Source organism: Pantherophis guttatus, chromosome 3 (assembly GCF_059756535.1).
Source record: "Pantherophis guttatus breed Tessera chromosome 3, ASM5975653v1, whole genome shotgun sequence".
Lineage (NCBI taxonomy): Eukaryota > Metazoa > Chordata > Lepidosauria > Squamata > Colubridae > Pantherophis > Pantherophis guttatus.
In genome coordinates, this window is record NC_142065.1 from 179,557,724 (window position 1) to 179,571,791 (window position 14,068).

Genomic DNA, 14,068 nt, shown 5'->3' on the forward strand with positions numbered 1-14,068 from the left:
ATCCTTTAAAAAATGGGAGCAGAGTTTACTGTCATGAAGATATAAAAGTGAGGGCTTTAACATTGCTTCACCGTACCCTTTGATTAAATCTTGAAGTTTCCAAAATGATAGGAATACAGGAAAATTGAAACGGGAAAAAAGATGCTTCAGGGGAGGCTGATCTGAAGAAATGTCAATATTTTAGGAATATAAATTTTAATTTTTGTGTATTGTGGTTTTAATGTCATTTTTTCTTCCTTTATATAATTTTTAGAATTGGATGGTTTTATCTTTGCCTCATGCTTTTTATGCTTTTTTGAAGATGCAGAGAATTTTATGATTACTATAATAATTCAAATTTGGTATTTGCAGACAAACGTAGTTCAGATCTAAACATTTCATACTTTCATTCAACTGTATTTAAAATGAGATTGAATATCATATTGCTAGTGTTCACTAATCTATAGAAATTCTATTCTATAGGATTTTAGTCTTTTTCCAGTCAAGTTAAAAAAAAATCCTGAAAAAGTATATAGATGACAATACATAAAAAAGGAAGACAACTACATGTGAACAAACTTATTTAGTTATTATATTTATTATACAAATAACATAATGGCAATGAAATTACAATGTTTAAATAAAGAAACAAGCTTAAACCTTCATATTGCTGAGAATCAGGTAGCATATACAGTTGCAAGAAAAAGTATGTGAACCCCTTGGGATTACGTGGAGTTTTGCATGAATTGGTCATAAAATGTGCTCTGAACTTTATCTAAGTCACAACAATAGAAAGACACAGTCTGCTTAAAATAATACTACACAAACATTAGATGTTGCCATGGTTTAATTGGACAACATGTAAACATTCACAGTGCAGGGAGGAAAAAGTATGTGAGCCCCTAGCCTAATGACTTCTCCAAAAGCTAATTGGAGCCAGGAGTGAGCCAACCTTGACTCCAATCAGTGTGATGATATTCGATGTGTTGCTGACAGCTGTCCTGCCCTTTAAAAACACACACCTGTTTTGGGTTTACTGGTTTCAAGAAGCACTGTCTGATGTGAACCATGCCTCGCAGAAAAGAGCTCTCAGAAGACCTACGATCAAGAATTGTTGACTTGCATGAAGCTGGAAAGGGTTACAAAAGTATCTCCAAAAGCCTTGATGTTTATGTGTCCACGGTAAGACAGACTGTCTACAAATGGAGAAAGTTTAGCACTGTTGCTACTCTCCCTAGGCATGGTCGTCCTGTAAAAATGACTGCAAGAGCACAGCGCAGAATGCTTCATGAGGTAAAGAAGAATTGTAGAGTGTCAGCTAAAGACCTACAGAAATCTCTGGCACATGCTAACATTTTTGTTGAACATCTACAATAAGGAAAATATTAAACAAGAATGGAGTACATGGGAGGACGCCACGGAGGAAGCCATTGCTGTCCAAAAAAAATATTGCAGCACGTTTGAAGTTTGCAAAAGAGCACCTGGATGTTCCACAGCACTACTGGCAAAATATACTGTGGACAGATGAAACCAAAATTGAGTTGTTTGGGAAGAACACACAACACTATGTTTGGAGAAAAAAAGGCACAGCACACCAACATCAAAACCTCATCCCCGCTGTAAAACATGGTGGAGGGAGCATCATGGTTTGGGGCTGCTTTGCTGCCTCAGGGCCTGGACGGATTGTTGTCATTGATGGGAAAATGAATTCCAGAGTTTATCAAGACATTTTGCAGGAAAACGTATGACCATCTGTCCGCCAACTGAAGCTCCGCAGAGGATGGGTGATGCAACAGGACAATGACCCAAAGCATACAAGTAATTCAACAAAAAATGGCTTCAACAGCACAGAATACGCCTTCTGGAGTGGCCCAGTCAGAGTCCTGACCTCAACCCGATTGAAATGCTGTGGCATGACCTTAAGAGAGCGATTCACACCAGACATCCCAAGAATATTGCTACACTGAAACAGTTTTGTGGAGTGGTCCGAAATTACTCCAGATCGTTGTGGAGGTCTGATCTGCAACTACAGGAAACGTTTGGTTGAGGTTATTGCTGCCAAAGGAGGGTCAACCAGTTATTAAGTCCAAAGGTTCACATACTTTTTCCTCTCTGCACTGTGAATGTTTACATGTTATGTTCAATTAAACCATGGCAACATCTAATGTTTGTGTAGTATTATTTTAAGCAGACTGTGTTTTTCTATTGTTGTGACTTAGATGAAGTTCAGAGCACATTTTATGACCAATTCATGCAAAACTCCACGTGATCCCAAGGGGTTCACATACTTTTTCTTGCAACTGTAAATTTAACTAATAATAACATTCCTTGAACCAAATTCTTTATAAAAGTATTCAAGTATCCAAAGGAAATTTCGAATATTTTGCTTTGAAATACGGTGAATAATCCACTTGTTCCACCCTGAATTATTCTTCCAATCGCTCTCTGACAAGTTATTACTTAATCAGATTAATAACAAAATACAGATCCATTTCTGTATGTGATTTATATGCAATTTTGACATAAAAATGTTAGTGCTTTTAGTTCAGAAAATAGAACAGCACGTTTTCTTATGGCATACAGCATATGCCATATTTATAAAACACTTTTCCACTTTAGGTTAGAAGAATTTTCATATACTGTAACAGAAAGAAGGATCATATAAGTAACCTAATCAGTAAAACTTCTTTAATGCCCTAAGCGGTAATATCTAAAATATTTATCTTAAAACATCTAAATGCATATATATATATTAACTACATTTTAAATACCCTGTTTCCCCAAAAATAAGACATCCCCTTATAATAAGCTCAATCGGGCCTTTGAACGCATGCGCTAAAATAAGCCCACCCCGAAAATATTTAAAGGCAGAGCTGGAAATCAGGTAAGACGGCAAGAGGAGCCCCATCTTGTTCTACATGCCCCAAAATAATAAGACCTCCCCGAAAATAAGGCCAAGCACTTATTTTGCGGTTCAAAAAAATATAAGACAGGGTCTTATTTTCGGGAAACACGGTAGATACTTTTAAAATCATGAAATCCATGTAATTAATCTTCATATTTTGTGATGATGATATGCTGAGAAGCATTTTGTCAGATACTTTTAGTCATTCTTTTAATCACCTTTATAATATTTTTAACACAAGTTATTTTTTTTCACCAAATAAAAACGTATAAAGAGTATAGGTTAACAACCTTAACAACCACAATTGGGACTGACAAATTCCATTGCTAACTGACACAGTTGTTAAGTGAGACATCATGTGAATGTGACTTGCTGGCTCTTCCGTTGATTCTGCTTGTTGGTAGTTGGCTATGAAGTGTGCAAATTAAATAAACAAGCAAAAATAAATGATGATCATGTGATCGTGGGATACTATGAGGTTTGTAAATGCACATTGATTGTGGACAGCCCAAATCCTGACCATGTGACTGCAGGGAAGCTGTGATGATCATAAGTGTGAGGCCTTGTAATTTTATCTTCCTTTCATCATTCAGAATCCAACAATGTAACTGTTATATATAAACAATTAAGTTACTTACCAACTTTCCCTTCCTTTTTTAGCTTCCCCAAGTGATGTTGGAGATTAATTTCTGCAGCTTTATGCAAATGGACAGGTGTGTCCTGGAATAAAGCATTCAAACAATGCATATTAATGGAACTTCATTTTTTAAAAAGTAAAACAACAACAAGAACTCCTCAAATTTGTATGGATTAAAACACTTTTCAGGGTTTTGAGGCAATGGTAGAAATTATCCCATCAATTCCTATTTTAATGGGGAGGGGGAGAGAAGGGGAATTGTTTAGCCTTATCTTATACATTTTCTCTGAATAACTTTACTTTTTCCAGGTCATCATGAATTTTTATTAGACGTTCATCCTCAACTTCAGAGTGCAGAGGAAAATTCATAAAATTTGTTTCACAGATTTCTGAGTGATAATTATTCTCCTAATACAATCTTACAATTAAACCAAGAAAACAACACAAATCAAAAAGGAACAAAGTTGATAGAGATAATATACCTAGATAGAAACAAAGAGAAAAGAAAAGAAAAGGGGGCTTCATCACAATTCCAAAGTCCTGGGCAATGAGCCAGGTCTTCAAGGCTCTTTGGAACACCAGTAAAATGGGAAGGAAGCATTCATATATCGTCAGGGGAATCTCATTCCAGAGGGCAAGTGTTGCTACAGAGAAGGCGCTTCTCTTTATTTTGAGTGATTCTTTGCAAAAAAGGTAATAGGGATATAGGGAACTCACTGATTCAGGGACAGAACATTCCGTAGAACTTAGGAACATTCCATGCCCTCCCCTGTTCCCCTCCCCATTGGCCATGGTAAACTTCCTCCTAGACCACAGTGAAATTGATTAATTTGATAGTGTCTGGGATAATTTCTTCAAGCTGGAAGCAATTTGAAACATTCAGGACATAGTGTTTTTGTTATTCTACTTTAGTTGACGTTATTAAAAAAAGAAAGGAAACTGGTGTTTTTGGAAAAAACTCATTAGCGAATTTTACAAAAAAATGTGTCTGATTTTGGAAGAGCTGTTTAAAGTCTGAAAAAAGCATGATAATCTTAATATTTTTATATTACTACTATGTACTTTCCAGCGTACAACCTGGTGCAATATATATTATGGTTTCTGAAAGCAAGTACACATACATGGTGTTCTTTAGATAAATGCTGTTCTTGCTATGAATCATTAATTTCTTTTATATTGCATTGCTTTCTGCATAACTGAAATCTATTTCTAACCCAAACCAGATGCCATCTGTACCTTGTAAACAATTTTCACAAGTTCCTCTACTGTGAGAGATTTCCCAGCATTCTCATCCAGGATGTGTAGGATTTGCTGCTCACGTGCATTTCTATGTAAAATATATTCTTGAATTTTAGCTCTTGCGTCTTTTATTACTGGCCCATGTCCTATAAAGACAACAACAGATGTTTCTTTAAGAAAAAATTATGGGAGAACTTACTAATTAATAGTGCGTACAGGATACTTTTTAAGAAGAGACAATTTGTTCATATTGCAGAGTTAACACAGGACAGCCCAACAGCTTCTAATTTTGTAATGTGTCACTTTATTTGTTGCAGCACATTCCCTCTGGTGTGGGACTAGTGGTGGGTTGCTCCCGGTTCGGGTGAGCTGGTAGTGATGATGTAACATCAGCAAACCGGTTCTCTATGACTGTGAGCTGGGCCCTCCCGCCCACCCCCGCATTATACCTAACTTTATTTGTCGTTTTTTAGCCCAGCTGATAGGTGCGGCAGAGTAGATTGCTGTGCCTTAGATAGGTGGGCAGAAATCTAATGCGCTTGCACGTAGCGCAAGTTCAGCGATCGCACGCAAAGCACGTGTGCGAAGAGAACCGGTGATAACACCTGTTGGAACCCACCACTACGTGGGACCCCTAGAGATCCAGATGTCCTGTCCTCCCGACATTCAGGAAGCTATTAAATGCTTTCTTCAATTTATGCCTTGATATTATAGTCATAGCATAGTTCCAGGCTTTGAAGGAAGGTGAAGGATGAGACCTGTTACATGGGATCATCCCCCCCTCCCGATTCTATGTAATCTTTGGGCTACTCAAGAGATTTCTATCTTTTTCAAAAACGCTTTTAATTGTAAGCCACCCAGAGTTGTTGGGAATCCGGTGGCCTATATATTATGTAAACAAAGAAACAAGAGTTGTGATAAAAATGCTGGATGGGATGAAAAAAGTACAAGTTCAAGTCTTTGATGAATATGAAGCTAATTCAGTTATCCTACGGCTTTGGTTCCATCTACATTTCATAATAATAGGTATGGGGATAGAATGGAGAACTTCTACTCCTTCTGGACCATCTTGCATTCCCAGAGAAAAATACAGGATAAATAAATACAGTAAATGGATGTATTGTAAAATGAGTTCAATTCGTTACATCCCTAAACATCATTTTAAAGCAGGTTGAAGCTGACAAGACTTCTGGTTTAATTATTATTGTGATATTCTATTTCCATGATTTCTTTCATAGATTAGTTTGGAGGGGCTGAATTCTGAATACTTATGGGAATTGGGGAGGTGGGGGAAAAGACAGAGAGAACGAGTATAAAAAACAGACATTTTAGCAGCCAAAGGACTTTTTACAAGTCAAGTAAATAGAGGATACATTTCATTTACTAGGAAGGAAACAGCAAATTATATTACAGTCTAAAGCACAAGGAAACTTAAATAGTGTTTTATTTAAATAAAAAACATCTGAACTCTCCTCCCACAGTAACCACTTTCTATGAAGCTCCAGATGTAGATTTACAAGGTGAGAGACTTTGAAAGCTGGAACATTTTAGTATAGCCTCTTATATAGAGAGAAAAAATACAAAATATCTTGCAAACAGGAGTCAATAAGAGACCCATTCCTATTTCTATAGTATCTGTGATTACAGAACATTGAGATAAAAAATCTCTAGGCAGCAATGCAGCATTTGAGACACTTAAAATAATTATACCTGTGGCAAAGAGCTAATACAATTAATATCAAATGTATAACTTACCTGGGTATATTAAATCAGCTTTCATTCCCAGAAGTTTTTCCAATGACTTCATGTAGTCATAAAGGTCTTCAAACACAGTTGTTCCTTCTCCTAAAATACAATCACCAGAAAATATTGCATTTTCTTCTAGCAAATGTAAAGCCATATGGTCATCCGTATGCCCTGGAGTATATAATACACTGCAAAGTGACAGAAAAGAGAAATGTGATTGTAATATTCAAGTCATAAATTGAAGAAAGTTCTTACAGAAGCAAATGAAGATACATTTAAAAAACTCAGATCCAAAATTTAAATGAATGATCTTTATACTGTATGGAAGCAGAACTATGAGCACATTTTTCTCATACTGTAGAAGTATTTTTAAAGTAAGGACAAGCTTTAACTACCTATAGCTTAGTGATGGCTAACATTTTTGCTATTGTATTCCAAAAGCGGGGGGAGCGTGGACGAGGTCACACACGTGTGCCCACATCCATAATTTTATGCATCCCCCCCATGCTCCCCCTGCTTTTGGCATGTGATGACACGATGGGTCTGGTAGGCCCATTTTTCGCTCTCTCCAGGCTCCAGAGCCTTTCTAGGAGCCCGGGGAGGGCAAAAATGGCCTTCCGACCCCCTCAGAGGCCGGAAACAGTGTGTTTCCTGACTTCTGATGGGCCCAGAAGGTCTGAAAATCAATTGGCTGGTGCACGCATGCGTGCCAGAGCTGAGCTCGTGTGCCCACCAATATGGCTCCACGTGCCACCTGTGGCACCCGTGCCATACGTTCGCCATCACAGCTATAGCTTAAGATAAATTTCCTAAAGAAACCAAAGGCCTCACAAGGGCAGATAAAGTCATTCCAAAAAAATCATGAATAATTTTATGCAAATTGCCATCCACCAAAAGCACAGAAACCTGTGTAGCCCTATCATGTATACAAGTGGTCCTTGACTTACAGCAGTTCATTTAGTGATTGTTCGAAGTTACAACAGCCCTGAAAAAAGTGACTTATGACCATTTTTCACACTTCCAAACATTGCAGCCTCCCCCTGACCAAAATTCAGACGCTTGGCAGCGGACTCATATTTATAACAGTTGCGTTGTCCTTGGGTCATGTGACCAATTTTTGCTATCTTCTGACAAGTAAAGTCAATGGGGAAGCCAGATTCACTTAATAGTCCTGTTACTAACTTAACAACTGCAGTGACTCATTTGTGGTCCTACGTAACGGACTAATTGTACTGAGAAAAAAGCATCACTTAAAGATATTGGAGCCTGAGCACACACACAGAGGGAAACCCAACTTACTTAGGGTTTTGAAGAAATTTGTTTTGAACATTGTGCAGAAAATATTATCAGAAACCAGTAACTCTTGGAAGAATAGTCACATATTACAGAGATAAATATGTGTATTGTATGCATTAAAGGTAAAGGTTTCCCCTGTACAATCATTTCTCACCTCTATTGGACAGTGCTCATCTCCATTTCCTAAAAGGGAGCCACCATTGTCTGAAGACACTTCTGTGGTCATGTGGCCAGTATGAGTATATGCCAAGGCTCACAGAATGCTTCTACCTTCCCACTGAAGTGGTATCTATTTATCTACTTGCATTGCATGTTTTCAAATTGCTGGATGGGCAGAAGCTGGGGCAGATAAAGGAGCTCACCCATTCGTGTGGTGCTCAGATCTCAAACCTGGCCTCTGAGCTTTCCAGCTGTCAGTTTTCCAGCTAACACGCTCAGCCTTTTTAACTGCTGAGCCATCGCACCCTCTATTCATTAAAGGCTAGCCAAAACATATAATCTATTTTAACAAATCTCACAAGCCTTTTTAGTTCTGAAATGATAAAAATCTGCAAATGAACTGAACAAAAACATGAAAAACTTCCTTTGTACATGAAAAACTTGCAAGCATCAATATGAAATGTTAACATTTACCTGAGAGTAGCTCCCTCTGTATTTAAAACATCTCCATCTCTTAAATACACATACTTCTGCTTTCCTTTTATTACTTCTTCTTGATGTGGGTTACGTGGAAGCTTTCTTATGCAATATTCATAACCTAATTTAAAAATTAAACAATGTGTATCATACCAGAATTTAGTTGGAAATTCATACACCCCTTTCTTAAAAAGATAGTATTTGTAGATGGAATCAGGACTGAGACATGTAGGACTTATTACTGCTCTTAAACAGACTTAAACAGCTTAAAATAGCTCCAAATGATTTCAAATTTTGGAAACTGCTAATGCATTTAAAAGGTTGCTTCATGATATCAGTGTTTTATTTTTAATGATTTTTTTCTAATAAAATGGATTTATGTTATTATACAAGTGCAGATTAATCAAGGCAGAACATATGTTCTATGCTATGCATGCTGACTATTATTCAAATAATTGTGACAACAGCCTCACTACAATCTAGCAAGTCCCTTTGTATGTTAACGGTTTATTTGTTTTGCAATAGCAACTTCTACAACCTTAACCTTAAGTTTTAATGAAACAACTGTCAAAATACATATTAGCAAACATGCATGCAAATATTAAAACAATCAGTGTTCTTTATTTTGCAAAAAAGCTCCATTTCCTGCTCTCATGAAGAGATTTGAAAAGACCCATTTCTGCAGGATTTTGGAGTAGCTTAACTTGAACAACGTCAATACAATTGGGAAGAACACTTGTTTTGGTGTTTGGGAGATCATTCAGCTCATCCTAGTAATAATGTAATTTAGGTTGGTGCTTACTTTTAAAGAAAAATAGATCATACACATACTTTGAGATAAAAGCCCTTCTATTTAAAAAAAAATGTTTGACTTTCTATATTAAAAAAAAACCAATGAAAGTTTTAACTAATATTTATTTTAACTAATTTTTGTGTACTTAAATCCACAAAACTGATGCAAATGGGTAATGAGATATAAGCTAATATAATTATCATCCTCTTCCCAAATCAGCAAGAGAAAGAAGATGGCATCTTATATTTTTATGAGTAAATATAAAGAATTGATTTTGCAAGCCAGGCTTATTTAAGATAAATTCCTTAGTTTAACAGAATGGCAAATGTTATATTTTTATAATACAGGTAGTCTCAATTTATGACCAAAATTGAGACCACAATTTATGTTGTAAGCAAGGTGGTTGTTAAGTGAGTTGCACCTGTTTATATGTCTTTTTTTGCTACGGTTGTTAAGCAAATCACTATAGTTGTTAATTGAATCACACAGTTGTTAAGCAAATCCAGCTTCCCTCTTTGACTTTGTCAGAAGTCATCTGGAGAAGTCAAAAGTGGCAAACACATGATTGCAGGATGCTGCAACCATCATAAATGCCAGTTGCCAAGCACCTTAATATTGATCAATTGATCATGGTGATGCTGTGATAGTACAAGGACCGGTTGCAAGTCACCTTTTCAGCGCTGTTTTAACTTTGAGCAGTTATTAAACAAATGGTTCTAGTCGAGGATTACCTCTACCTGATTTTTGTTAGCTTTAATTTTGGCTAAGCAAATTTACAACTGGTTAATTATTCCCCCCTATAATAAACATTTAAGTCCAAAGTTTCTGACATTCTTCCTTCTTTGCCTGTCTACTATATAACCTTTTCTATATAACTCTAACCTGCTTTGTATACAAGACGACACTATAGAGCACTGCACACCAAGACAACTAGATACAAGAACAGTTTTTTCCTGAACGCCATCACTCCGCTAAACAAATAATTCCCTCAACACTATCAAACTATTCATATTAGGCTGCATTACTATTGCTATTGGTCTTCTCATCATTCCTGTTGCCCATCTCCTCCCACTTGTGACTGCATGATTGTAATTTTGTTGCTTGTATCCTTGCGATTTATATTGATATTGACTGTTTCCTAGTATGATTTGATTGCTTATTGTACCGTATAACTGTCACTGGGTGTTGTGCCTTGTGATTCTTGACGAGTGTATCTTGTCTTATGTACCTTGGGAGCATATGCACCAAAGACAAATTCCTTGTGTGTCCAATCACACTTGGCCAATAAAGGATTGGATTGGATTGGATTGGATTGAATTGAGTTCTATTCTATTCTATTCTATTCTATTCTATTCTATTCTATTCTATTCTATTCTATTCTATTCTATTCTATTCTATTCTATTCAGTATACAAATTTTAAAAATTACAGAAAATACTTACTGGCTGGAATCTTTTCACAAATATCGGATATGCCTCCTGTGTGATCATGGTGCCAATGAGTTACTACAATTTCCTGGATGGATACGTTGAATTCATGGAGTGTTTGTTTCAAACAGCTTATATATTCAGGGATGGATGGCTCTCCGGTATCTATTAGGATCCTTCTATAATAAAAACAGATTAGGCCAAGAAAGGTTGGCAGTTGGTAAGTTAGTAACACAGTTGTTAAATGAATCTGGCTTCCTCATTGACTTTGCCTGTCAGAAGATCGCAAAAGGTATCACGTGACCCTGGGGCACTGCAATCATCATGAATATGAATCAGTTGCCAAGCATCTGTTCTGACCCGGCCTTCGCAGAAGCAAGAAACTTTTATTTACACATTGGGAATTAACTGCATTCACCAACAGAAAGTCCAGGCAAGAGTCCTGCAAGAAGTTACATGAAGCAATAGTCCTTATCAGCTTGTTATGATAAATGCAAGGTTGTGAGCTCCCAGCCGGGAGGCTGCAAATTAAGTCAGTTCAAACAGAGAAATAGACAACCTCGGTTCTGGCAAGGGAGTCTTTGTCGCACGAAACACACAAGGAGCAAACTTTCCAGAAATGCAAACGGCTGCCTGCGACAACCAAACCTCTTCCCTTTCCTCCCTCAGCCAGGGAGGGGCCAGTCAGCGTCCATGTTTGTTTTGCTTCCTAAGCCAGCTCATTGTCCTCCGTTGTTCACCTTTCCTATCTGCTCTGCGCATATGTGCATCTGGAACAGGCCCCAGCTGTTCCTCCTCCTCACTCATCTCTGACTCCAAAGGCAGCTGTCTCTCTGGCTGGGAAATGCTGGGCGGCCCTGGCTCTATCTCTGTGTCCGACGCTGAACATCCATCAGAGCCTTCGCCAGGCTCCAGAACTGGCCCAAGTTCTTCCCCAACCTCCTCATTGTCTGAGTCTGCTGCCAGTTCTGCTGGCAGCTGGCGGGCCACAACAGTATCCAAATTTTGATCACATGGCCACAGGGATGCAGCAATGGTTGTAAGCGTGAAAAACAGTCACAAGTCTGTCAGGGTAGTGATTTAAAAGCTGACCAGCTGCTGCAATGATGTAATGATGGGAATGAGTCAGCAAGGTTTTTGGTTGTTACCCCTTTAAGAGCCTGTATAATAAGAGGAGGCCCCGTTATGGTGTCCGTCTCTGTCACTCCCTCCCTCCCTCATGTTCTTCCCTGCTAATTGCTGATTGTTTGACCTCTGCCTATAGTACATGTATGTATACTATATATTCTCTTGTAGATAAAACCACTGTTTATTACAAACCTCTGTTTGCTGTTATTGCTCCTGGGTTGTCTCACATAGTAAAGTTGTGCGCACTCTGACAAGTCACCTTTTTCAGTGCTGACTTAAAAGGGACACTAAAAATGGTTGTAAGTCAACCATTAACTTACCTGTAATTTAGGATGGAGCTTGCATGTTATTAATTATTCCTTCTCATTTTATTCCACTCCTCCAATGAATGTGAAATAGGCCCTGGAGGAGGAGTGGAGTGGAGTGAAGTGCTGTGCTCCTATGCACTTCATAGCCTCTTCTCCCTATCTCTGAATGGTCACTTTGGGTATTTCTAAACATGGTCTGTCCTCTACATCTGCAATCTGTGAACCATGGTATTTTCTGACACGGGATTAGCACCCTTTCAAAAGAGTCTGAGGTTTATATTCAGAAACAGCCCAACCGACTCCTCATAGATGTGCACCTCTTCGGTGCATGTGATTGCTTAGTTGAGCAACTTGACTAAAAGAATCTGCCTGTACTTGTCCAGCCAGTCCCCACTAAGCATTAAGGAGACTCATTGGTGTTGTTTCCCCTAAGGCAGTGCTTCTTTTTAAAAAAAATAATAGTTATTAAACTTCAAAGTCAAACATTAAAACACCAAGTAACTTAAAAGGGAAAGGAAACAGCAAAACAAATTAAAAGTGATAAAAAGAATACAAACATGTTTATAACAAAGATGACCCCAACAACTGCAGCCCACAAATCTTAAAAGTTGTCAGGTTTGAGGCACTTTACTCTATGGAATGGGAAAAATAGTGTTTTTCCTTAACTTGTCCCACAAACAAGCACCACTTACAGGCTTGTCAATGAAGCCAAGTAGATGTTTACAAATTTAAGTGAGCTTAAAGACCGGAGAACAGCACTTCAAATACAGCAATGGAAGAGTCCCAAGCCTGCACTTCTAGGGAAGTAAGACCCTGGAGTTAAATAGGACGATTCTTGAATAGAGAAGATCGCCTTGCAACACTCCTAGGTTGCATTAATGGCCTTTACACCATTTTTTTATTTACTAGATTTGTGCGCCCTCCATCTGGTTCAAACTTTAATTACATGCATAGAATAATACGGCTAGCAATGTCTCCTCCGCCCCCAAATGTTTATGGATTTATACCTGTACAATAAAGAGGAATCGTATGAATTAATACTTAGAGCAGCCAGTGAAAAGCAGGAGGTCGAAATAGGAATTCCCGGGCAGCTCTCGAGTCTCGCTTTGCTAAACGGAACGGAACATTCACGCAAAGGAAGCGCGTTACCCACCGGAGCCCCGAGCCAACGGATCCGACCCGGCCGCCGCGTCTGTCCCTCGCCCGAGCTGCTTCCCGCTTACCTGGGCCCGGTTCCCACCAAGTAGGTGTTGGTCCCCTGGAGCGTCATAGGCCCGGGGTTACAGCCCAGGACGCGGATCACCCGCGCCGACAGCTTCTCCACTTTGGGCAGCACCGACAACATCTTCGCAGCCACCCTCGCTCGCCGCCAGCCTGAAAAGACGGGCAGAGAGAGAGAGAAAGAGAGACATAGAGAGCGCGAGAGAGCAAAGAATCTAGAGATAGGAAAAAGTGTAGAGTGACAAATTTGGAGACTTCACTTGGCTTTCTTTTAACGCACCACTGAGTATAATTTTATCTCCTGCGCTCTCCTTTCCCCTTCCTTGGTTAGAATATTTGGGGGCACGAAGAAATCTAGAGTTTTTAAAGAGCGCGATTCTTCAACGGTCCAGATTCACACATTGCGCTGAACAATGCAAGATAACGGAAGATTGCTGCAAATGCAAAGAAAGCGTTAACACGATACTTCCTTAAAAGCGAAGTGGGCAGAACTTGGATAGAAATCCGGAATCCCGAGGACGCGCCTCCCAGACCAGCTGGGGAGAGAAGGGGAAGGCTGAGAAGTTGATCCAGTGTGTAGAAGAGATAATAGAGAAGCGCTTTTAGCAATCATAGGACAAGTTTCTTTCTAAAATATGTATTTGTCAAAAATAATAAATTTCCTACATTGTCTATTCTATAATATTATTGTTGAATAAAAATTTTAATTGTAATCAGCTGGTCTTCTGGCTAAATAAATATATGTTCCCCATAA

At 38.5% G+C, this 14,068-nt stretch overlaps 1 protein-coding gene across 1 annotated transcript; it reads right to left on the reverse strand.

The window, feature by feature from the left end:
* Window positions 1-561: 561 nt before the first annotated feature.
* On the reverse strand, window positions 562-13,797 carry LACTB2 (lactamase beta 2). The gene is made up of 7 exons (XM_034429954.3): window positions 13,317-13,797; window positions 10,673-10,836; window positions 8,436-8,559; window positions 6,516-6,694; window positions 4,758-4,906; window positions 3,523-3,604; window positions 562-2,618 (listed from the first exon to the last, which is right to left on the reverse strand). The coding sequence occupies exons 1-7, from the start codon at window positions 13,436-13,438 to the stop codon at window positions 2,575-2,577; spliced, it is 864 nt and encodes a 287-aa protein (XP_034285845.2). The 5' UTR covers window positions 13,439-13,797; the 3' UTR covers window positions 562-2,574.
* Between the last annotated feature and the right edge of the window lie 271 nt (window positions 13,798-14,068).